Genomic DNA, 24,437 nt, shown 5'->3' with positions numbered 1-24,437 from the left:
AGAGAGTGGCAACGCGGGCTTCTTGGTATTGCGTACTGAACACTTCAGTTGTAGAGCACGTGAACACGGCATGCGGTCTAGACAATGCATGCAAAGAAACACAAACGCGGCGATATACCGGCAACAGTCTTTATGTTAAAGATTTGAATTCCTAACTTTATATTGCACTTGTCATATATCAATACATATCACTGATTGATTGATTTGTGTGGTTTAACGTCCCAAAATCACCAAATGGTTATGAGAGACGCCGTAGTGGAGGACTCCGGAAATTTTGACCACCTGGGGTTATACATATCACTTGGAAGAATCTCTCTTTCTCTCATATATATCTCGAGAACGCTTGCCGTCGGCTAACGTTACAGGGCCAACTGCAGCGGCAGCAGCAGCAGCGGCGGCGGTGGCTTTTACTTTGAGCTGCATCGAAAACGTCGCGAAGCTGCGCCTTCCAAAAAAAAAAAAAAAGCGATCCGAAGAGCGATATACAGAAGGTGCTCGACTTTCTACATCCATTGTGTTGAAGCTGCAGATGCGCGACGACGACTAGAGCCGAGACAATAGCTTGCGTGCGAGTCAATCCAGCAGTCAGCCGGAGCTCAAGTATCTCGCATTTTCGAGCCAGCTTCGAGATCGAAACACCGCACAACGACAAACTGCCCGAAGAAGAAGGCGATGCATTGCGGATACTTCGCTTCCACGATCACGGTCAGCAGTGCACGTTTCTCGTGCTTAACGTCAATTTCCCGGAGTGTTATTTACTTTCTTTCACTCGCGTGAATGTTTGAAAACTGCAGCTGCAAAACATCGCGCGTGGCATGAGAACAAAAGTGAAGACGACAACACATCTGAGCATTGTTTACAGAGCCTATGTTAAGGGAGGGGGGGGGGGGATTCTGCGCGTTGTTTATTTTTTCTACACTTTTGCACCAACTGTGCCGAATCATTAATTTTCTGACAGCGAGAGTCTTTAGCGTTCCGAAACGTCCGTCAGGTTTTTGTTTGCAACGCTGCAGCACAGAGCCTGCGTTGTCGCCGCTGCCGAGTCGTAAAACAGTGCCGGCATTACGTTACACTTTACATCTCACCCCCTCCCCATCAGCCCTATCTTTTAGATACGAAAACAGTATAAACTTAATCAAGCCGGCTATCAAACAACGCGTGTCACGTAGAGGTAGTAAGTTCGTTTACACAAGTTTCCTCGCCAAAACAGCTCGTTTTAAATGTCGGGAACAAATGAAAATCTACGCTTTCTTTTTTTATTTTGTATCACATTTCCCAGCAGGTATCGCGGCGTTTTACTCATACGTGCGACGTGTATGGCATTTTACGTCGAGCGAGCGCGCACGGCAATTAACGCAAGGGCGAGCTCTGCGAAAATGTCATGACCGTTTCGCTCTGTTCTTTCTATCTGCTTCGGCTTGCAGGAGTCGGAGTCGAGCGACGAGGATCGAGATTTACGTTTCTCTAGGGAAGCCGCGATTGTGCGAAGTACAGGCCCACTTTACTTGGCGCCTACTGTGAGCGCAGAGAGAGATAAAGAAGACTTTAATCGATCATGTCAAAACGTCGCGTCACGGTAATCATCCCTTAAGTCTTTTTGTGTTTCGCAGTCACTCTCTGAGGGAACGCCAACCAGCAAGAAGCTGTGAATGATTATCACGAAAAGTGCCGAGCCAGGTCGACGTACAGCGCGAACAATGATAGCGCGACGACCTAACCCAACCGATCACTCCTCCTAATCAATCACGCCGAAACCTAACCGATGCAATATGCGAAACGCGAACGCACGTGACAACGTTGGCATGTGGTAAATTAATGGAAATGACGGCCCTAACCATGCCAGATTAGGGTTGTTTATTTTTCAGTACAGTGCTTGTGACATATGTCGGTCACATGACGCACTGCGTTACGGTTAAATGTGATGAATGAAACTTAATATTCAGTATTTAGGCATCGAATATGCGCGTACGGTGAAAGGAAAATGAAATGGCAGAGAAATACTGTAACGACATTTTTTATAATCTTTGTCAGCCGTTTCAATGGCCGCAGAAATATTATTACGCAGATTTTTTGTTACTTTTCATGATTTGAGAAACTCTTGGAACGCAACTGTGTTCAAACCAAACCTGCGCCCTAGGGACGACACTTGCTAAAGAGAAAATGAAATGTCGCAAGATTTCCTTACGAGACATGTGGGTCTTAGCACAAATATTCAGTAATTAAGCGTAACCATAAAGTTATCACAAAAAAAAAGAGTACCACACCGACATATCTAGGTTTCAAGTTTCACTTTTTTTTTCTCCACAAACCCGGCACACGTGTCTCAAGGCTTCTTCAAGCATGACGTCAGCATTTCTCCTTTCGCTGCTCGACGCGTCATACGAGATGATGGCACCAGTTGTGTGTCAGCCCGTGCGTTGCAACGGGTGTGTTGCCCCACTAAAACAGTGCACCATTCGACTGTTACATCGGGGTCAATCAACGGTCCATTTCGTAAAGCCTAATACACATCAGCGTCACCACTGTCGGCGTTAGTTAAAACCACCTTATATCATACAGCACGCTTTCAATACTTAATACTGCTGATTTGAGCGACATTGGCACCTTCTTTAGACAGCCATCACTACCTATATGGAAGCCATCGTAAATCTATAATTTTTTTCTGTTCAATCATATCTCGGCATTTTTCTCCACCTCTCGATAATACCCACTATATACCACTGATTTATTGGGCACTTTAATTACGCTATCCTTAGAGCTTAATACTTGCTAAAGTTTTACCTACCATAACATCAATATTATTGTGAGGCAGTCCTTACTGTCGCTCTCTGCGCTATTTTCGACCGTCTGGCGTTCTTAAACGTGATTGATTGATTGATATGCGAGTTCTAACGCCCCAAACCACCATGTGATTATGAGAGACGCCGTAGTGAAAGGCCCCGGAAATTTCGACCACCTGGTGTTTTTTAACGTGCATCGGAATCTGAACACACGGGCCTACAGCATTTGTTCTTAAACGTGCAGCTTAATTGAAGTACACGGCTGTTCTTTTATTTGGCCCATCTAAATGCAGCCGTCGTGAACGGTAATCGAACCCACGTCAATGAGCTTAGTAGCGCGACATGCTACATGCCAAGCTACCACGGCAGATAACTTTTAGTATCTTATTTGCGGCAATACGCAATCCCTAATGCATTTAGAGCCCATGTTGGCTGCTACACCATCACCCAATAGTTCATAATTATCGACACTGTATAATGTACTCGCACTTTACATCCATTACATTTTTGTGAAATTACGCTAATAACCAGTTTTTATTACAGGCTGTGCACCTGGGCCAGTGGTGTAGCCATATTCCATACCCCCTCTCGATATTTTTTCGCCAAGGTATTTTTTTTCGCCAAGGGTTTTTTTCGCCAAGGTTCCTCCCATCGAAATCGAAGATATCTCCTCTCCCCCTGAAAAAAAAAAAATTCTGCCTTCGCTCATGGCCCGGGCCTTCGTTTTTTTTTTTTTCTTTGCCGCCTTCAGGCTTTTATTTTAGTAAGTTCAATGCATTACGAGGCTGATACAGCTCCTTCCAATTGTATTCTAAGTCGCTCATCTAAGATTATCAGTCGCGACTATCCGCTCCAAAGCTGCTTCAGCGAACTCTAAATTACCGACATTAAAATCCAATCTGACAGTTTTAGGCCTCCACAATGCCGCACAGTATGTGCAAAAAAAAGAAAAGAAAAATCTATGAGGCAGATGTGCGATAGGTGCTGCCGCACAATGCGTGCACAACAGAAAAAAAAAATGTTAGTGAAAGCAGACATTTCACTGCAGCTTTTTCTGTGCCGTCGTCAGCAGAAAATAAAATAAAAGAAAAGGAACCTTCCGAGACGCCAGCTGCGCTATAGGCTCCTTCGTGTGACGACATTCTCCCTCGATATTTGTCTTTTTTTCTGCGCTGTATACATCATATATAGGTATACACAGCGCGTCTTCTCGACTTCTCGTTCAAAGTGGCTTCGTACTTTACCGTTTGCCGCAAAACACGAGTCATGCATAGAAGATTTCAATATCGGTTTATTTCACCGCAACGGCCATGATCGTGTAGGCACGGTTAAGACTGGAGGGAAAACAGCTACGTTAGTTAGGTAAGCCGCTCACCTATTACGTCAGCAGCTTAACAACGTTCCGTTTTCTATCTCTCTCTATATATATCTCTCTTCTTTCCATGTTTGGTTAGCTGTTGCGCAAGAGACAAGCGCCAAGCACTTACGAATACAGCTGAGTAAACGAACTATATTTTCTTTGTTTTCTGTTTCTACTTTCATGTGTGGTCTTTGCTTAGCGGGCACTGTAATTTTCTCACTATATGAAAACGGACGCCATTTTTAGGCCTGACTATAGACTGGCTAAACAAAACGTGGTCGAGGGGTTTCTAAGTAACATCATTTCACGGTATCCCGGAAATTTTAACGAATTGCAGACAATGTGTTTCCCAAACTATTAAGTCCAACCAATAGCGAAGCGAAAAGGTTGTTCAACGGCTTTTGGGAGTAACCTATGCGTGATGAATCCCCACTTCACTCTATCAATCGTTAAGCACAAGCATTGGAGGGAATACTTGTTCACAACCGACGCGGACTTCTCTGTTCATTATTGCATTCGTATGGCGACCTTCCTTACGCACGTTCACACAGTCGACAAGTATACCTTGCGTGTCGTTCGGCATAGCTTTATGTTTGGAAGACAAGTGTTTTTTGATCGTTTTGAGGTCATCGGAGTGTCGTACAGCACTCATACAATGTGCACGAGGCTTGACGCTGGCAGCGTTTGAAGATCTTTGGAGCATCGTAGCGCAAGGCTTACCAATCTTTCTCGGGGGCCTTTAATAAACGTCCGTTAGCAAAAACTGCAACACAAACTGGGTTCTTCATTTATTCATCATATATATATATATATATATATATATATATATATATATATATATATATATATATATATATATATATATATATATATATATATATATATATATATATATATATATAACGGTTGCCCTACGGCATTGAAGGACAAGTACGCGTGCGAGGTATTCAATATTTATGTTTTCGTAATGACTGTTCTTAATTCATTCTTCATTACTTTTAAGTAATCCTTGACGAGCACTTCCGTTCCCATTATTTGATCGCTGCTTCAGTTTTGCTGATCGGGACTGCCCAGCCCATTGAATCGTTAGCATGGATCCCTTGTAATAGAGACACAGAATTAGTACACGTTTGAAAGAACGCAGCAGTCTAAACTATTGCCTTTTAGACAAATTTATTTGCAACGGCGAAAATTTTTTCATTCATTTTAAAAGGCGATGGACTGATCAGGACTGGAGTTTCACATTTCACTTTATATCCTTTTGCTTCCAATCATAGCGTTTCATTTTATTTATTTACGTTTTTAGTGTGTCGTGCCTAATTTAAGTATACTCTTCAAACAGTGCGTAATAGTAAATAAAGAGATAGTTGCTTTTTTTTTTAAAACGAAGTACATCCTTGGAACAATTACGGCATTACTGAACGTTGGGTTACCGTGATGAGATATTTCCAGTAGGCATTCTAGGATTTTTTCGAAACGTGCAACGTTACGTGCACAGTAGTTGCGCAGGAAGCCAAATCATGCTAGCATGCTTTGCTCTTGAAGACAACTGCTCAAGAGTCCTAAAATATTCTGTTGTTTTAAAAGTCAAGCTTTGGGGGGGAAAATGGCAGCATATCCACGGAGTGAATGATGGGGAGTGGGGCGAAGCATTCGTCCGTCCATTCGTTCTTGCTTCCGTCCGTTCCTGCGTACGTCTGTGTAACCGTCCATGCGTCCATCCACCCGTCCGTGCGTGCGTCTGTTCGTGCATCCGTCCCTGCGTTCGTCCATGCATCCGCGCCTGCGTCCGTTCATGCGTCCATCCATGCATCTGTCTGTGTGTCCGTTCGTCCATCTATTCAGCACTCCAAGTACCACCATCTTGCATCTTTTCATCATATATTCTCCATATAGAAGCACCGCCATCCAGCGGACATTTCAAGGACTAAACGGGAGGTGGCACATGCACACTTTCTTACGGCTTGCGCTTCGGGTTTACTTCCTACCTTTAACCACCTCGAGTTCATGGTACATACTAGTTCACTGTATTCATGGCTATGCGGCCCAACGCTCGCTAAACCTTTCTAAAACCAAGGAGGTTACACCCAGCGAGTATAACGCAGCAACCCTTTCTTGTCAGATCGTGCTCAATGTACATGCCAATAGCTGCTAATGGGGATCGCAGCGTGCGCGTTACCTAAAGGCCGAATGCTCCTGTCTCTCATTCCCCCTTAGCAGCCATTAACATGTGCATTGAGCACTATCTTTTATTGTTCAACAACGCACAGAAGAAATCTCTCACCGGAACCACCTTGGAGGTAAAAATCGTAAGGACCACTATTTCGGGTATGTGCCACTTGTGGTTACGTACTACGAGGGACGCACAAGCAACGCCATAAGGAGCTTCGCCCCTAAAAATCGCAGCATATCTACAAGGTGAATGATGACGAGTGGGGCGAAGTGGACGGACGCACGAACGGATGGACGGACGCTTCACTTCACCCATTATCATTCACTCCGTAGATATGCTGTGACACCGTTTTCATTGACACGCAATGCACTGCAACTGGCTACTACAACGACTACGACAACACGGGACATACGACCCATGGCATAAGAAGCTTCGCCCCTAAAAAATCACAGTCCGTGCATTCCGAACAGACGTTAAATCAGCGAAGCTGAAATGGATAGTCCTGGCGCTCATCAACCTTGAACATTGTTTATTTTTGCAGGAAAAAAAACTACAATTTCCCTGTGGGAGGTAAAGACTCAAAAGCCTGATGAAGTCTTGACCTCCTCATAACTTATACAGTCTGTATCAATCACATAGTACATACATTTACACATCAGTAGCATACGCAAATGCGTATGTACACATTCGTGACTTAATTTACATTTATTATACACATTTTATTAGTATATATAAGATACTTGCATGCTATCGCATATTTTACATACAAAATAAAAATGATCAATACACTGTTAGTTCTGACGATTCATTTGAATTCTTTCTGGACTATTGGTTACGTCTATTGAGAAATCTAATGTTTGCCGCTCCCGTGTCTTCTTCTTCAGTTTTAATGGACGAGGGGCGGATAGGAGTCGTTACACATTTTTTTTTTCTGTGGCACATGAGCAATATAAATTTCTGGACACAAGATATATGACCCACTCAGTAAATAAAAAAGGACTTCACGGAGACAATAGGATTCGAACCCGGGTCCGCAGCGTGTCAGCACCGTATTCTACCATTGAGGCACGTTGGCGCTTGAAACTCCTCTCATTACTAGCTTTAGGCAGGCTTGATGTCTGGAAAGGCATTGCGCTAGTATGGATTTTCAAACATCAAAGGAACAACCAGGCGTCATGGAATGTGAATTGCATAATGAGTGGGTTATCCGCTGATTCAACCCGTGCAGTATAAAATCTTGTTCACCTATCAGCTTTGGCGCACACCCAATTCAGGCATAATTCTTCATCGTCGTCAACCACTGCATAAATATATTGCACAACATTCCTAGCAAGTTCGTAGCAGATACCACACTTCTCTGAAGAATGATGAAGGTTAGCACAGTGAATGCCAGCCTACAACACAACGATTATGATTATTTATGGCCTAGTGGGAACCCAGAAAGTGTGCTCGCAACAGTTACACAAGGAGTGTTAGGGAAAGGCTCTTCGAGCTTTCGCTGTGACAGTGCTGCACGTTCCACGCAGGACTGATGTTTTTTTCGTTTTTTTTAAACAAAACTCTTCTTGGTAGAGCCTCTCGCTTCCGGGATACGTGGTAATGCTTGTGGGCATCACAAGTGGGAATGCACCGTAGACATTGGCTAAATTCCACCACTCGTTGCTGGTTCAGTGAAAACGAAGGAAACATACCCATCAAATGGGTATGTGACGCGGAAATCTGTGCGGCCTATCTGAAAACTATCACAGTCATAAACTTGTACGTGTCACAGAAATTGGTTAAATCCCACTGCACACAACTTTACCTTAAAATAAGCCAACACTTGGCCTAAAAAAAAGGCGTGCGAGTTCCCATAGTCACATCACTGTCACATGATACTTTGTGGTTTTAAAAGTTGGTGGCTACCACCTCAAAGCTTAACAAAGAGTGCTTATTATATATTAGTGATACAACATATCTGAAACATTTGCTAAAGAAATGAATGTGTTAGTGTGATGATTGGAACAGCACAAGCTTTGCTCTTTCACCGGTGACTGTGAAGGAGAGCTGATTATTTTTTTTTAATTTTCTTCAATTCCTTACGCTAGGTGTTCTCAGGCAATCCACCAGAGAGGGATATATGCCACTGCGGCAGAACGCGCACCGAAGTCCCGAGTGTATTTCCGAATACGTCGCACTTAATTTCCTGCACTGTGGATTTCCTCCCCATTTTACGATCGACAAACATCAAACAGTGCGTTTGCTCTCCGTGCATTTCTCCGTAGACCGTCATCCTGCATCAACGGCTGTTCGCCTTTCTCCATATATCTATAGCCGACGCTGAATGCATGCATAAACATCGAATGCATGGAAGTTCGGAATCGGGCGATACATAAACATTCCGCGAGAGTGCACACTGGGTCGCTTGAAAGCAACGAGAGTGGTACGAAGCGTGCTCGGCTTCTATCGCCGCGTTTTCGTGAAACCGGAAAAAAAAAAAGAATGACGCGCAGAAATTGTGATTCACAAATTCAAATCTTTGTTTGTCTTTGTATCACGTATCTTTGTCTTTGTATCACGTTTAATTAGCCACTTCGTGAATGCGTCGCTTGATATAAATTTGAGGACGGACATTTTATCAGCATAATTAGCACGCATCAAGTGTCTCTGCATAGAGCTTATTTTTTAACGTTTCAGGCTGGCTTCGCTTAACTGTTTTTTTTTTTTTTTTTGCCTTAACGATGTTGTTAACAGAGGGTGTCCGGACATACGTTCTTGTCGCCGTTAAAAGCCACCCTTACATCCAGTCCTTTATTGTTCGATTTAGTAAGGAAAAGTTAGCGTTACAAAAGCCTCCAGTCGCATGCAACCCGGCACAGACAGAGTCTGACATTTGCCTTAAACACAAGCACGTTCTGCTAGTTTTACAGTTACACGCAGCACTGCAGTACATCAATCACTATGAACGTACAAAATGAACCTCCGTAATTATAAACTGACACGCACATATGAGGAAATTTGTTTCGAGAAAACATCGCGAGCATCCAGTTCCCGCTCAATTAACTAGCTTTGGTTGTAGCCTAATTCAATAAAGAGATAATCATATTCAATTGACCCTTCCATTAGAATACTCTGAAATCGAAAGTGATAAATGAAAAACAATGTATTTCATGGCGTCACTGAGGACATGTTTCTCGAAGCAGAATATATGATTAATATATCTTGCTTCACTAGCACGGAGCTTTTTAAAATATAATGTTATCTGAGATTTAACGCCTCAAAACCTTGATATGATTACGAGAGACGCCGTATTGAAGGGCTCCTGAAATTCCGACCACCAAGCGCGCCTGTGACATAATTGCGTCTTTTCCACAAAAAGTCTATTCTACCGTGTCTTTTTTTTTAAGGGCGAAGCTCCTTATGGCATGGCTTGTGCGTCCCTCGTAGTGCGTAACCACCAGTGGCATATACCCGAAATAGTGGTCCTTACAATGTCTGCTGGATGGGGGCACTTGTATATGATGAATACATGATGAAAAGATGTGAGATGGGTGTGCTTGGAGTTTTCTCTAGACATATGGACGGACGAACGGACTGACACACGGGCGGACGGACAGACAGAGGGGCACACGGACGGATGGACAGACAGAGGGATGGCCGCAAAAAGAAATGGACGGACAGACAGACGAATGAACAAACGGACGGATGCACCAAGGATCACACAGATAGGCGGACGCAAGAACGTATCGACAGACAGACTGACGAACGCTGCGCCCCACCAATCATCATTCACTCCGTGGATATGCTGTGATTTTTTTAGACAACGCCTACAAGTGGACTTCATTTATGGCGTTGGAAAAGACCAAAAGAACCTCGTGCTCCTTTTCAGGGTCAGCAAAGTACTGTCTTATCCGTCTTCCAGGCATATTTATCTCTTTCCATCTGTCGTTGCTGTGTGGTTTATTTATAGTGGTATGGCTGAGCGTTCCGCATTGGATTATCACTCAATGTCACCTGTCACTCGTGCAAGCGAAACCTCGCGTACAGCTCGAATTGAGGGCTTCTGAAAAGAAAGGAGGTATATTATTATGTCCGCAGTCCGCCTTTTCTTGTGCTGCCCTCTGGCGTTTTTCGTAGGGTTTTGGTGGGAATCGGGAGAACCGGTAATGCTAGAGCAATGGCCTCTGAGACCAGGGGGCGCTTCGCGACTTTTCCGCTAAGTAAGGGCGCATGCGCAGTCGATTTGTGAGAAAGGCGCATTCCGACCGTTTTCTGTGCCGTGCAGCGATTCCATGCTTCGCACGTGATGGCCGCCGCGTGATCTCGATGTCACGCTTGCTTCCGATGCTCAATTAGTGGATTTAGCTTGGCTAGTTGGCACTGCCTTACTGAATCCATATTGTTAGCACACACACACACACTATGCAGACTATACAGAGGACGGCGCAGGCCAGTTAAAATCTAACAGCTGTCCTGTGTCCTCGTGGGAGGCCTAGGCCCCGCCACCTAAACCTGCTGGTTTCTTATAATAAAGTTTATTCCTCCTCCTCCTCCTCCTCCTCCTCCTCCTCCTGCTTCTCCTGTGTCCTTCTGTGTATATAGCCTGTGTTGTGTGTTCGTTAATATCACGGATACTATTACTCCACCCTATCGAAGAGACCCTTCAGTATACATATGATGAGCCCCGCCGCGGTGGTCTAGTGGCTAAGGTACTCGGCTGCTGACCCGCAGGTCGCGGGTTCGAATCCCGGCTGCGGCGGCTGCATATCCGATGGAGGCGGAAATGTTGTAGGCCCGTGTGCTCAGATTTGGGTGCACGTTAAAGAACCCCAGGTGGTCGAAATTTCCGGAGCCCTCCACTACGGCGTCTCTCATAATCATATGGTGGTTTTGGGACGTTAAACCCCACATATCAATCAATCAGTATACATATGATGAATACTTATAACAGAGAAATTACTTGGTATGTAACGTAGGAGCCGCAGGACTTGGTGGTGCTGGCTTGTCCTAGGCTGTGCGTGACGTGGCCTTTCTTCACGCAGGCGTGATGGGCATCGGGTCGGGCGGTGTGCGGCCCGCGGCAGCGTAGTAGCAGCAGCCAGTCACGAGCAGCATGAACCTGGACGCCGAGAACCGCGTCGTACTCAACGTGGGCGGCATCAGGCACGAAACGTACAAGGCGACCCTCAAGAAAATCCCCGCGACGCGGCTCTCCCGGCTCACCGAGGCCCTGGCCAACTACGACCCGGTGCTGAACGAGTACTTCTTCGACCGCCACCCGGGCGTCTTCGGGCAGATACTCAACTACTACCGCACTGGCAAGCTGCACTACCCTACCGACGTGTGCGGACCGCTCTTCGAAGAGGAGCTGGAGTTCTGGGGACTCGACGCAAATCAGGTACGACTCGCAATTTCGAGTTGTCGGTCCACTCGATTCGGCATCCTGCAAGGGGGAGCACAGGAATGGTTCAACGTCTTTTTTTGTCTTTTTCGCTTTCTTCTGATCCACTTCTGCGCTCATAGGCAAGAAGAAGACAGGTACGCCCGCGAGTGCCATAGCTTCTCATGGGACTGCAAGCACCTTGGGGCGAGATCGTCAAATTTTGAAACACGCCAAGCTTCTAATTGAAGCCGTCGTTTTTGCAACGGACATCGTGGGCTTGCAAAGTGCCCTGCCCTTTCTCTTGCCCATTCTCTTGTCAAAGGTTCCGTTGTCAAAATGATTGCTCCAGGATATAAGGAAGGCGTGGGGCTTTTGTCGAATGGTAATTGTACTTGGGTCATGAACTACCCTTCAGGCTTGGTGAGAAAACAAGTACTGCTTATAGTAGATGCTACTACAACAATTTCAGCCAAATCTTTCAATCGTGCACGGCTCAGAGAGTTAAGAAGCAGAGCACGAATTCACCATTTTCGTAGGTGCATCTTTTTCCACTGATACTTGTGCTCACTTCATTGCAGAAGCTTCCGCGCAGCTTCCACAACGGGAGCTACACACGAAGGGGTATCAGGGGGATGGAAGTAAAATTTGCGTGCCTCATGACCTTGAGCGTGCGTGATGAAACGCGAGCGCTCTGGTTGTGATTCCTGTGCGCAAGTTCGGCTCACTGTGTAGTGTTAGTAGACTACGGAGTGCAGGGCCAGCAAGGAGGTTATTTTTTAGTATAACCTCCTTGGGAGATAGCACGTGGCGTCACCACGCGGTGAGGAGCGCATCTGATTCAAATGGCGCTCTTGATTTATGTTGTGCTAGTCGGTACGAGGGTAAAGGGAAAGTACTTGAATCACGCGACAAGCCCCTGTAACTCCGCTCGTTCTTGGTAAGGGGGGGGGTAAACAACAAGAGGGAAAGGCAGGGAGGTAAACCAGGCACATGCCCGGTTTGCTACCCTACGCTGGGGGAATAGGAAAGGGACATAAAGATGAGAGAGAGAGGAAAGAGAAGAGAAAGAGAGAGAGAGAGAGAGAGAGAGAGGGGGGGGGGGTATTGTCAGTCAATCGGCTGGCGCGTATGCAGCGGTGGCACTACACAAAAGTTAAAGGTGGTCACAGAGGCCTGTAGTCCTCAAAAAGCACAAGACAGCTTTGACTGCTTTTTGAGCCGACGAAAGGCGATGACGGTGTTCCAGTAGCATCTGAACAGAGAGTGGCCGATCGTCCAATTGTCGCATTGCATCCGAAAGCTTCTGTCTTTCAGAAGCAAATCGAGGGCAATGGCATATCAGATGGTCGATGTCTTCTTTGGTGCAGCAGACGTCGCATTCCGCATTGTCGGTCAATCCAATGAGGGTTGTATATGCTTTTGTGAAGGCAACTCCCAACCAAAGGCGACAAAGAAGTGAAGCTTCACGTCGACGAAGTCCGGATGGAGGTCGAAGTTCGAGTCGAGGGTTTATTTGGTATAGTATCGTATGCCTTATGCTTGGGGTGTTCCACTCCTGCAGACTCAGACTACGTGCCAGGTGACGAAGTTGATTTGCAGCGTCAGTCCTTGACAAAGGAATCGGAAGGGTGTGTTCTTCTTGGTGCGATGTACGAGCCGCGCTGTCTGCGGAATCATTGCCACTGATCCCACAATGGCCAGGGAGCCACTGAAACTTGACCTCGTGGCCTGTTTCTGTGACGTGTTGAACGAGCTTGACAACTTCGTAAGTTAATTGTTCATGGCAACCTCGTCGAAGGACTGACTGCATGCTCTGTAGGGCTGGTTTCGAGTCGGAAAACACAGCCCATTTACTAGGTCTTTGGGATTTGATGTACTCTATGGCGCCACGCAAAGCCGCAAGTTCTGCCCCTGTGGATGTAGTGGCATGTGACAGTTTGATTCGCAGAGTGATTCCTCTAGCTTGAATCACCACCGCACCACCAGATCCAGACGCTGTGGTTGAACCATCGGTGTATATGTGCACGTGGTTGTTGTACATTTCGTGCAGATGGATCAAGCTCAATTGTTTTAGGGCTGACGAAGGCAAATTTGATTTTTTCCGTATTCCTGGAATTGAAACACGTACTTGTGGAAGTGTCAGGCACCACGGAGGATACACCAGTTTCTCAGCAGGCGTAAAACCTGATGTAAACGACGCACGATGAGCGCAGACAATTGTACTAAATTTCGTGCGGGGCCTCTCAGTAGCGAGGGTTGCCAAGTGGTGGGAAGGATTCCTAGCATGTTGCCTGAGGTACGTACGCATCGTTTCAATGGTGATGTGCGTCATGATAGAGTAGTCCTGTGCAATGGCAATTGTTTCAGCTGTCGATGCGCAGCGGGGTAAACCAAGGCATATCCTAAGCGCTTGGGCTTGAATATTTTGGATTGTGCGCAGGTTCGTTTTGCATGTGTTAGATATAACAGGTAGGCTATACCGCAGGAATCCAGCAAATAATACCTTGTACAGCTGTAACATAGACTCGACAGACATTCCCCAACTTTTTCCAGCAAGAAACCTGAATAAGTGACAAATGGCAGTCAGCCGCTTTTTAACGTAGTTTACGTGGGGTGTCCAAGACAGGTTTCGGTCGATTACGACTCCCAAGAACCTGTGACTCCGGCTGCATGACACCAACTGCCCGTTAATTGATATGCCGTAAGCGGACATTGGTTTTCTGGTGAAGGCCACGACTGCACACTTCTCACTTGCGATTTCAAGCCCTTGTTTGCGTAAGTGGTACGATGTCACTGATGCTGCCTTCTGAAGTCGAGCGCGAAGTTGAAGTCGAGTCACACCTGATGTCCACCACACAGATGTCATCAGCATAAATTGAAAGTCGTACACTGCTTGGTTGCTTGCCAACTAGTTCAATGAGTGTTAGGTTGAACAGCGTCGGGCTTAGCACTCCGCCTTGCGGGACTCCTCGGCTGCAGTAATACTCGGGTGTCGGGCCATTCTCTGTCTGCACGTGAAATGATCAATTCTGTAGGTAGCTCTGAACCCACTCGTTCTTGGTGGATTTAAAAAAAATGTTTGCGGCAATCAGTTCGCGAGGTGATAAACTCCGATATTAAGTTGATTTGATGCTCATTTAGAAAAGTCAATCATGGTCATTTAGAGGAAGAGCTGATGTCTGGGCCGGCTACTCCTCTTCCCTTGCATGGCAGTTTAACTCATTATGTTTTTTAACCACCATCGCTATATACATGAGAGCAGCCGAACGAACATTCACGTGATCTAAATGTCAATGCAGCAACATGGCAAATCAACACACGTTACAACCACAATACCCATCTCTCTAGGTCTAGAAGCGCCGATAAGGGCAGAACTTATGTCTATAGTGATAACAAAGCACCTCTTATACTTTGTTCTCAGCGAGAGATAACACTTCCTACATTGCCTATTTTAACATTAACATTGTTTTGTCTCAAACAACGGACAGCAATGAGTATACTGGTAAATTACTACATTACCTTTTATCCTAGTCACTAATACACTCGATTCTAGCTGCAATATTGTCACGTAATCAAGTTAATCGGCAGAAGCTGGCTCTTCAAGCTTAGCACAGTCAAAGTCCACTCGAATGCAATCGAGGAAGCCATTACGACTAGTAAACGGTAAGATGGTACCGCTATGATGAAGCTCTTTAATGAGCAGAAATGTAACAAGAACGTGACACAAACAAAGTGGTGTTGAACAGAATAGAAGCTTGTGAAATGAGCTTAATACACATTATCATCTACAGTAGCCTACATGACATAAGATGTTCAGTGTGTGTTCGTGCTTGTGTGTGCGTTTTGTGTGTATTTGGTAAACGCACAGTCGAAGCCAGATTTATCACTTGCGATTAATCACTGCCTAAAAGGCCCATAAACAAGCGAGCCTTGGCTTTCCAGCCAATGCATTTCAAGGGAGAGCGCCAAGACATACGCTACGATAAGCGCTAACGTCGAAGGAGACCTTGAAAACACGGAAGACCCTAGCATTCAGTTGCTGAACAGATGGTGTCATCGGGGGTTTCAAAGAGCGGAAGGCAGGTCTTTCACTGGTCTATATTAATGGTAGAGTGACGACCTTGCTCACCGTCCTGGCATGTTGCGAGGATGAAATATGAGACCCAACCTAGCAACCAAACTGCGACGAGAAAACGCAGCGAAAAAAGCCCGCCTCTATAGTCATTCTGCGCCTGCTATCTTTGTAGCAAAAGGTTCTTCGCGCAACTTCGCTGCCTCGAATGCTTCCAGCTGCAGGACTACGTCCCGCTGTGCTAACCCCTGGTGGTCTCATACATGCAGAGCTCTTCATGAGAGATGGAGGGCAGGGACTAGTCTCACCGCAACTACCCCCCCCCCCACGCCCTCCACTTTGGTCGAGTACTAAAGAAGAAAAAAACATTGCAATGATGTAAAAATGAAAAGGTAAGCCTCTCACCTATTACGTCAGCAGGTTCACAAGGTTCCGTTTGCCATCTCTCTCTCTCTCTCTATGTATATATATATATATACCTATCTCTTCTCAGACCAGCCTGTATTTTGCCTCCGACTTTCCAGGGGCAACTGTCCGCCGCGGTGGTGTAGTGATTACGGTACTCGTCTGCCGACCCGAAGGTCGTAGGTTCGATTACGGCCGCTCCGGTCCCGTTTCAATTGGAGCGAAATGGCAGAGGCCCGTGTTCTGTGCGACATCAGCGCATGTAAAAGAACCCCAGATGGTGGCAATTTCCGGAGCCCTCCGCTACGACATTCCTCATACTCATATCGTGGTTTTGGGATGTTCAACCCCAGATGATATTATTATCTCCCGGGGTAACGGTAGGAAATGACCATTTATCAGAATGCAACGTCAGGGGTCTTCGGGCTGTCATGATCAAAAACATAAGCCTGCCTTTACTTGGCACCCGCATCTGACTGCTAGAAGTAAAAGATGGCTGCCTCTTCCCCATCCCCCCCCCCTTTCGCGCACGCCTATGCACACAACCGCCTATACCAAGAGTAGTCATAAGCTATTGAACAGCGAAACAGGCACCGCCTCGGCAGCATGAATGATGCAATGGTTCGAAAAAGATATATACCTGCTCTTCTCGATCTAAACCTCCTAACTTCTTCCATTCCACTCTCTGCGGTATTTCAACAGGCCGGCAGCAAGTATAAACAACGCCAGAAGCTGGAGGAAAAGCCGACGCAGCACACCGCGACTAAGACAAACGGCGTGGTCTGGGCACACTGTAATGGACGCCTAAGAGCGTGGGCCCCAACAACACCGAAAGAGGGACGTTATATGGCAACGGGGGTCGTATGTATGTTGCCCCGCGAGTGAAACTGGCCCAGCGAAATCGTACATACTTTAGTGCCACAAAGTATGCCAGCCTGCACTTTTTGTTTTTTGATTATCCGCATGGTGTAGTCTCTCAACTAGACTGCTTCGGAAAGAGAACACAAAGAAAAACCCTGCCTCCCGGGAAGAAAACGAGCCGCTAGCAGCCTGTGCATCTCAACACGGGGCCAGCAACGCCGTCCGCATTCGAATCGAGACGGCCTGGCGCATATACGGTTGTAGTGGTTTACAATCTTGTTCCTCGAAGCGCCCTCCCAGGTTCTTCCGGCGGCCTCATAATGGTGCGTTCTATCGAAGCAATTTTCCCTCACACTGTTCAAAAGAACCGCTAGATGGAGCGCCATGACGGGGAAGGAGGCAGGATTCACGATGCCGTGGCGTGGCTTGAGCGTGTGTGGCTTCGCGATATTCTTCACACGAGAAGTCCATTTCGGGCGTGTTATGTGCTCTGGAATCGGCGCCTGCATTATAAGTGGGATAAGGCAGCTGTCCGCGTTCGCTGGGTGCCAAGTATAAAAGAGAACAATAAAATAACTGCGAGAAGGCAGCCGAGTCGATTCATCCATGCCAGTTAGAATGAGGGCGAAACTTTTTTTAAGCGGGCGAGAAGAATGGGGGGGGGGGGAATAGGAAATTGTTGATGGAGATCGTTTGTACGAACTTCAAACGCGGAGTGCTCCATGTTTTACGCGACTCGCTGACGAGAGGCTTTCGTGGTGTGATTTTTCAGCAGCTCTACATTTACTTTTACCCGACTGTCGGTGCTGTTGATTTGCTTTGTGGTGAATAAAACAAAAAAGGTAGAATGAAAAACGAGCGCGTTTCGCTGGGATATGGTACGTTGTTTGAAGCCGGCGACGTTTCACGTGACGTTTACTGACCGGCACCATTGACATGAGTCGGAGCAGGGATAGTATACAACAAATAAACGCATACAAAGACAAAGTTGAAAAAAAAAACGTTATTCGTCAGCAGTTCGTCGATCCTTGAAACAAACAAAGGAAAAGCAGTTCGTTCCATTTTGAGGTGGTCAACTGATTATGGCGCTCGACTGCTGACCCGAAGGTCGCGGGATCGAATCTCGGCCATGGCGGCCGCATTTCCATGAAAACTAAATGATATAGGCCATGCGCTTAGATTTACGTGCAAATTAAAGCACACCAGGGGGTCCGAATTTCCGCAGCTCTTCACTACAGCCCCTTCGTATTGATATCGCGGTTTCGCGACGCGGAACCCTAACAAATATCGTTAGTTTTATGTGCATCATTTCTGAAACGCGCACGTGTGGCCGAAGAGGCCCACATTTCTTATAAGTCCAAACTTCACAAATTCGCAAACGCCTTTTTCACTAGTTCTGCCCAGCTCCAGAGTTCAGCGCAGACTGTGCCTTCTAACATGACTTTCCATGAATCGGATTGAGTCAGGATTGACTTACGATGCACGCTTTGCTTCTGCAGGTGGAGCCCTGCTGCTGGATGACGTACACGCAGCATAGGGACACGCAGGAGACGCTGGCTGTCCTCGACCGGCTCGACCTGGACACGGACAAGCCGAGCGAAGAAGAGATCGCGCGCAAGTTCGGCATGGAGGAGGAGTACCTCGCTGGGACGCTGTCCTGCTGGCAGCGAGTCAAGCCCAAAATCTGGTCGCTGTTCGACGAGCCGTACTCTTCCACGGCTGCCAAGATCATCGGCGTGATGTCCGTGTTCTTCATCTGCGTCTCCATCTTATCCTTCTGCCTCAAGACCCACCCAAACATGCGCGTGCCGGCCATCAAGAACATCACCGTGGCGACGTCGGAGAGCGCCGTAGCGTGGACGCTGGACAAGATCCAGACGAACCCGCACGACGCCTTCTTCTACATCGAGTGCGTCTGCAACGCCTGGTTCACCTTCGAGATCATCATCCGTTTCGTGGCCAGCCCCAGCAAGCTGGACTTCGTGCGCGGCGCGGTCAACATCATAGACTTCACGGCCACGCTGTCCTTCTACATCGACCTCACTCTCCAGAAGCTGGCCTCGCACCTGGAGAACGCGGACATACTAGAGTTTTTCTCAATCATCCGCATCATGCGACTGTTCAAGCTCACCCGCCACTCGGCGGGCCTCAAAATCCTCATACAGACATTCAAGGCCAGCGCGGGCGAGCTCATTCTGCTGGTCTTCTTCCTGGTGCTGGGCATCGTGATATTCGCCAGCCTGGTGTACTACGCCGAGCGGATCCAGTCGAACCCGGAGAACGACTTCAACAGCATACCGCTCGGCCTCTGGTGGGCCCTGGTCACGATGACTACAGTGGGCTACGGCGACATGGTGCCCAAGACTTACGCCGGCATGTTCGTGGGTGCGCTGTGCGCGCTGGCCGGCGTGCTGACCATCGCGCTGCCCGTGCCCGTGATCGTGTCCAACTTTGCCATGTTCTACTCGCACACGCAAGCGCGCGCCAAGCTGCCCAAGAAGCGGAGACGTGTGGTGCCCATCGAAGTGCCCCGGGGACCTCACCGAAGGCCGCCCGACCTCAAGAACACCAAAGACGCTTGTAAGGCGGGTAAGCGGCTGTAGATGGGGAAAAGCGTGTGCGGTGCGCTTGTCAGGAGGGAAAGGAAGGGGTCTTTTTTTTTCGTATTTACCAGCACCTCATCCGCGCTGGTGTGTGCTGGGTCAACCGTTAACTCGTTGTTATGGCCACCATAAGCACAAAGTATAGTGTATGAAACCAGCCGCAAGCAATTGCAGGCGTTAAAGGAACAAAGAAAGGGAAGGGTAGCTAAGCGGTGGTATGAGTTACCGTTTTCGGAGAGTCCCGATTGCAACGTACATGAATGTATTTAAAGTTAACACGGTAACTCTCTTTCGGGTTCTGAAACTCTCCGACGATACTACCATAATCTCCAGAGAGGGTTAACGTGGACCGTTAAACAGTCATACACGTGGTAGGACAAGGTTCACAAAAAAAGTCAAATATTTTTTTTGTTTGTTTGTCTGTTTGTTTTATGGTGTGCTGAATGATACGCGGCAAGGTATTAAGCCTTCGAAAGAAGAAAAGCTAGCTGCACTCAGCTACAACCAAAGTTGTTCAGAAACAAAACAAGGACCAAGTCGGAAGGTAGTATAAACTTACGCTGCAGAAACAGGCTTACGTACGTGGGTCCTGGTGCCTAAATAGCCTCGACGTTCTGCCCCTGCGACGTCATGTATATCTCTTTTCAAAAAACGAGTTGAAAGTAGCGCAAACTTTTGATCACCCTAATGCGCTTTTTGTAAAGTGTACTGAAAACTACTTTCTACAAAGGTGCATTCTTGTGCACAAGGGTCAATTATGAGGTTAATAAAGGTGCACGGGGAATGCCAGATAGATTTCAGTGAAGTGCGGGTGTTAAATCGCAAAATTTTGAAGAAATAAGATTCACGTGACTCAGATTAACAACACTGCAAAAACTTTATAAACACGTGTGAAACCCTTCCTAGCACAAGGGCAGTGGGAAACAGCTTGCTATTCGAATTTTCTAGTAGAGCGAAGAATTGGAGTGAAAGGTGGTGTTAATCTCATTTACTTGCAAAGCTGGAGGTTACAGATTCTACAGATTCTTACGATAGTTTGATAACAGTCACAAACGATGAATAATGAGCCAAACTGATGGTGCAGTGATTCGTACAAAAAATGTGACGCTGTTAATGTCCGCTCTGGCACTTCTATTGAAATCGCTAGATACTAGCGTTTTCAAAAGACAAAAAAAAAACTTGTCACACTAAAACCAATTCTCAAAGCATGTGTATGCCCATCATAATGTCTGTTTACAGAGACGCAATGCGTGGTGTGTTTATTTTTGCTCTTTTTCTTTTTGCGAGTTGATACATAGATTCCCATTGTTTCCAGACAAGCACAAATTTAGACGGCAATGAAGAAGGACTAAGTGCTCCTTTGTGATTTATATTTATCACAAGCACCGCGTTAGAAAAAAAAGTGATCATTGCGATAGCCAGACATGCGCAACCACAGAAGACGTAACGTAACGACCACTGAGAAAGTTGTCTGAAACAGTGTGATGCTACCTCGCGTGACATTGTTAAAAAATAGCCGACACCTTTATACGTGATAAGTTTGTCGTAAAGGCGAATCGGAATTTGAACATTTACTTAAGCTTTTCTGGACTCTGTTGGTGGTCTTGATTGTGTGCATGCCCAGATATTGAGGATCATCTATCTTTTCTACAAAATGCTTCCTGTAAAGATCACCTTTTCAGTTTGCGTTCTTTAGTGCCCACTTCAGTTCAAGCGTATATTTGTAGGTCTCGTCGTCGCCCTTATTTCTGTGAAATTACTAGAGATGTGCGAAAGGGGACTACTGATACTGGATCGAAAATTAATGAAGGAATACGAATAACTTTGTCCCTCCCACGTCACGAGAAGTTCCGGTGTGACTTAAAAAGTGGCAACGCTTTATGCGCACCAGGATTTGGTCAGACTCATTATCCCCTTTAATATATGATGTTGCAAATCTCAAATGACGTAACTTTCACGATTTCTAAAAAAAAATATTCGGTACGCCACAAAATGTAACTGACTGCAACTTAACCGCATAAATGGCTGCCTTCAAGACAATTATATTAACAGTTAATTAACAAATTTTGGTTAATTATTGACTACTGTGTAACTATAACTGTGTCAAAGTATTCCCGCTTCGACGTAGAGATGGTGTCGGATACCTGTCTGTCATACTTTTCTTTTTGTAAAAATGTGCACTGTCTAAAAAAAACTGTATAGTGATGAGCCACGTCCTAGCATCGCGAGTTTACCCTTCAAAGCGCAAATATAGCTTTAGGAACAAAATAAGCATATTCTTCACATACATATAATGCTTCAGAGAATTCGAATGAATGTCTAACAACCAAAAAGGCCTGGCTACCGGGCAAAGTAATCTATCGTAGTACGCAAGCTCTCGTGTTTGATGCCTTCGGACTATTTTATGGATAGAATTCGGTGCCGCTATTGTGTGTCTTTAACAACTAAGTTAAACAGTATCAAGGTAGACGAGAATTCATGCGAATTCACGTGGCTACCTTTGGGTGCGCGTTCACCCAGTTCGGCGTTTTCAGAGTGCCCCTAATCCTGTTTTTTTTCCTCAAGTCATCAGCGATGCTCATGTGTGAGTCATCCACGTTCTTGACGCAGGACGGCAGCAGCAAGTGATGGCTGACCTTCCCAGGAGAAATCAAACGATACGCACCAGGGGTCCGGGTAAGCATGTGTTCGAGCCATTCCTTTCTTCCTGGTCGGCAGCACGCCACAGATTTTAAGGCACGTTGAAATCCGACGCCGTCTCCGTCTCGCGTAGCCGTTGGTTGTCACGTCACGTGTTTCGTAACAAAATGAAAATCCCGTCGAGAGCGCGGCAGCTATAGAGCAATCGCTGTGAAATCTGTAGACGCGCACGACGGGACCAAATTCAAGCACACGATACCGTTCACTCTCGCTGAATCACGATAAGCGAGTGGCTGCCAGACATGCGATCTATGGCTTGGTCACTTCGAGTTCGTTCGCAAGGTTTGGTTTTACTTGTATGTCTCACTTAGCGATAGAGTTGTTCACAAAAATAGCTAGAGGCAAATCTGGCGCCACCGTCCGTGCGAATTTATCAAGGGGGGTCGTTTGAGCGCTGGGAATGACGGTACCTATGTGTCTGCGAGGCTTGTTATGGCTGGTTCTTCGGCTCAAAAGGGGACACGACTGCACAAATAAAGCTTCTCTAAAACAAAGCTGTTATAAGCTGATCTCATTCACGCGTAATATATTCTTAAATAAAAGTCCACTTACCTTGACGGCACAACTAAACGGTGAAAGAAGCAGACGACATAAAGAGAGGGAACGCTCACTTTGTCGTCTGCCTTCCTAGTTTAGTGGCCGACGGTTACTTCTTGCACTTTGTAAAATTTTACATCGACACATAAGTTTACAGTGTTAAATAAAACACGTTTCTGTGCAGTGAGAAATATCAATAGCTTTTTACGTGCTCTTTTAGCAAAAAATCAACCATTGTGACGCAAGGAACGTGTTGAAGCTAGGCGTGTCTTCGAGGTGTCCGGGCTCTGCGTGAACGATACAAATCCGAGTCAAGTTCGAAGCTCACATATACCGACATTCCCTTGCATCCACCATCTCACTAGTGCCAGATTTCCCTCTAGGAATTTTTGTGAGAAACTCTATGTGCTTAGCCCTGCAGAACAGTCACGCTTCCGGAGCTTCTACGATTCTTGATCCGCTATGATCAATCGTGAAGCCTGTCAGTCCTCACTGCCACCGCATTAATTTCGCCGGCGGAAAATGTTGACGGAGAGGCTTTAGACAGGCATGCTTCTTTTAAAAACGCTCTGGGTTGAATCTGGACACACGGGCCTTCATAATTTCCACCTCCGCCGGAAATGCAGCCGCTGCAGCCGGGATCCGATCACGCGACCTGCGGGTCAGCAGCCGAGTACCTTAGTCACTCGACCACCGCAGTGGGGCGTTGACTGAAATGTCAACCGTCGAAAGTGGGCGGAGCACGAAAGCTTCGAGCTCAAGAACTGCTCGCTCATCGTGGCTACGTGACTGAGTGTGAGTGCGCATGCGCGTGGTGATTTGACACATGACGATGCATTCGATGACGCGCTGCACGTCTGTTTCTCTCTTTCTCTCTATCTCTTTCTCTCTCTTTCTCTATTCGTCACGAGGCGTGAAAGAGTGGTATTACAAGTATAGCTGGGCGTGTCGTATCTGTAAATGTGCTAGAGGAGGTGTTTATTATCTAAGCTCAAAGGGCGCAGAACGGCACGTCTAGCGCACCATTATTATAACCAATAATGCGCTGTATTTATGAATTTTTGATTAATTAACAGATGGCATATTTATTCCAAAATAACTTTTTTTGTAATTGCTAAGCTATAAATCGTCATTTTTGTAGGAATGCTATGGCCAGTTTGGGTTTTTCTTCGCTTTTCCAGCACTTTGGTGTAAATGGGGGATCCCGTATACTCTGGCCGGAATTTGCGGCGTGCGTTACTTTATAATGACTAGCAGAACGTATGCACGTTCACCTTCGGGGTACTTACGTATTAATCCAATGGAATAAAAACTGGCAAAAGTGGTTTACGAAGGGCGACATTTATTATTAGCTTTATTTTCACGAGCAGCTATTGGAGGGAGGGGGAGGCGGAGGTATTGACTAGGCGGTTTATAGCGTCTCACGTGGTCTCGCATTTCTCGTCTCGTTGAGCTATATAATCACAAGGTAATCAACGTTAAATGCAACCCTATTTGTAAACTTGAGAAAACCACAGCTCTACAAGCAGCATGGCAAGAGGACTATAGTTGGTATAGCTGATCATCAAGCAACACACACACACG

The 24,437-nt window shown here is 46.4% G+C and overlaps 1 protein-coding gene across 3 annotated transcripts in view; it reads left to right on the top strand.

Annotated features, from left to right (window-relative positions):
* The window catches only part of LOC119173479 (potassium voltage-gated channel protein Shaw), a 149,004-nt gene that overhangs the window by 62,168 nt on the left and 62,399 nt on the right, over positions 1–24,437 (top strand). Inside the window, exons 1-4 of one of the 3 annotated variants that reach the window (XM_037424286.2) lie at positions 544–705; positions 11,335–11,690; positions 18,513–19,602; positions 22,227–22,292. In XM_037424286.2, the coding sequence (XP_037280183.2) occupies positions 11,406–11,690; positions 18,513–19,602; positions 22,227–22,292 (1,441 nt within the window). In that variant the 5' untranslated portion in view covers positions 544–705; positions 11,335–11,405. Of the gene's footprint in view, positions 1–543; positions 706–4,005; positions 4,143–11,334; positions 11,691–18,512; positions 19,603–22,226; positions 22,293–24,437 lie in introns of those variants that run through there. The other 2 variants (XM_075894957.1, XM_075894958.1) reach the window with 2 other exon arrangements.

This window comes from Rhipicephalus microplus, chromosome 5 (assembly GCF_043290135.1).
Source record: "Rhipicephalus microplus isolate Deutch F79 chromosome 5, USDA_Rmic, whole genome shotgun sequence".
NCBI classification, from domain to species: domain Eukaryota; kingdom Metazoa; phylum Arthropoda; class Arachnida; order Ixodida; family Ixodidae; genus Rhipicephalus; species Rhipicephalus microplus.
This window is presented reverse-complemented; position numbering and strand designations above follow the sequence as displayed.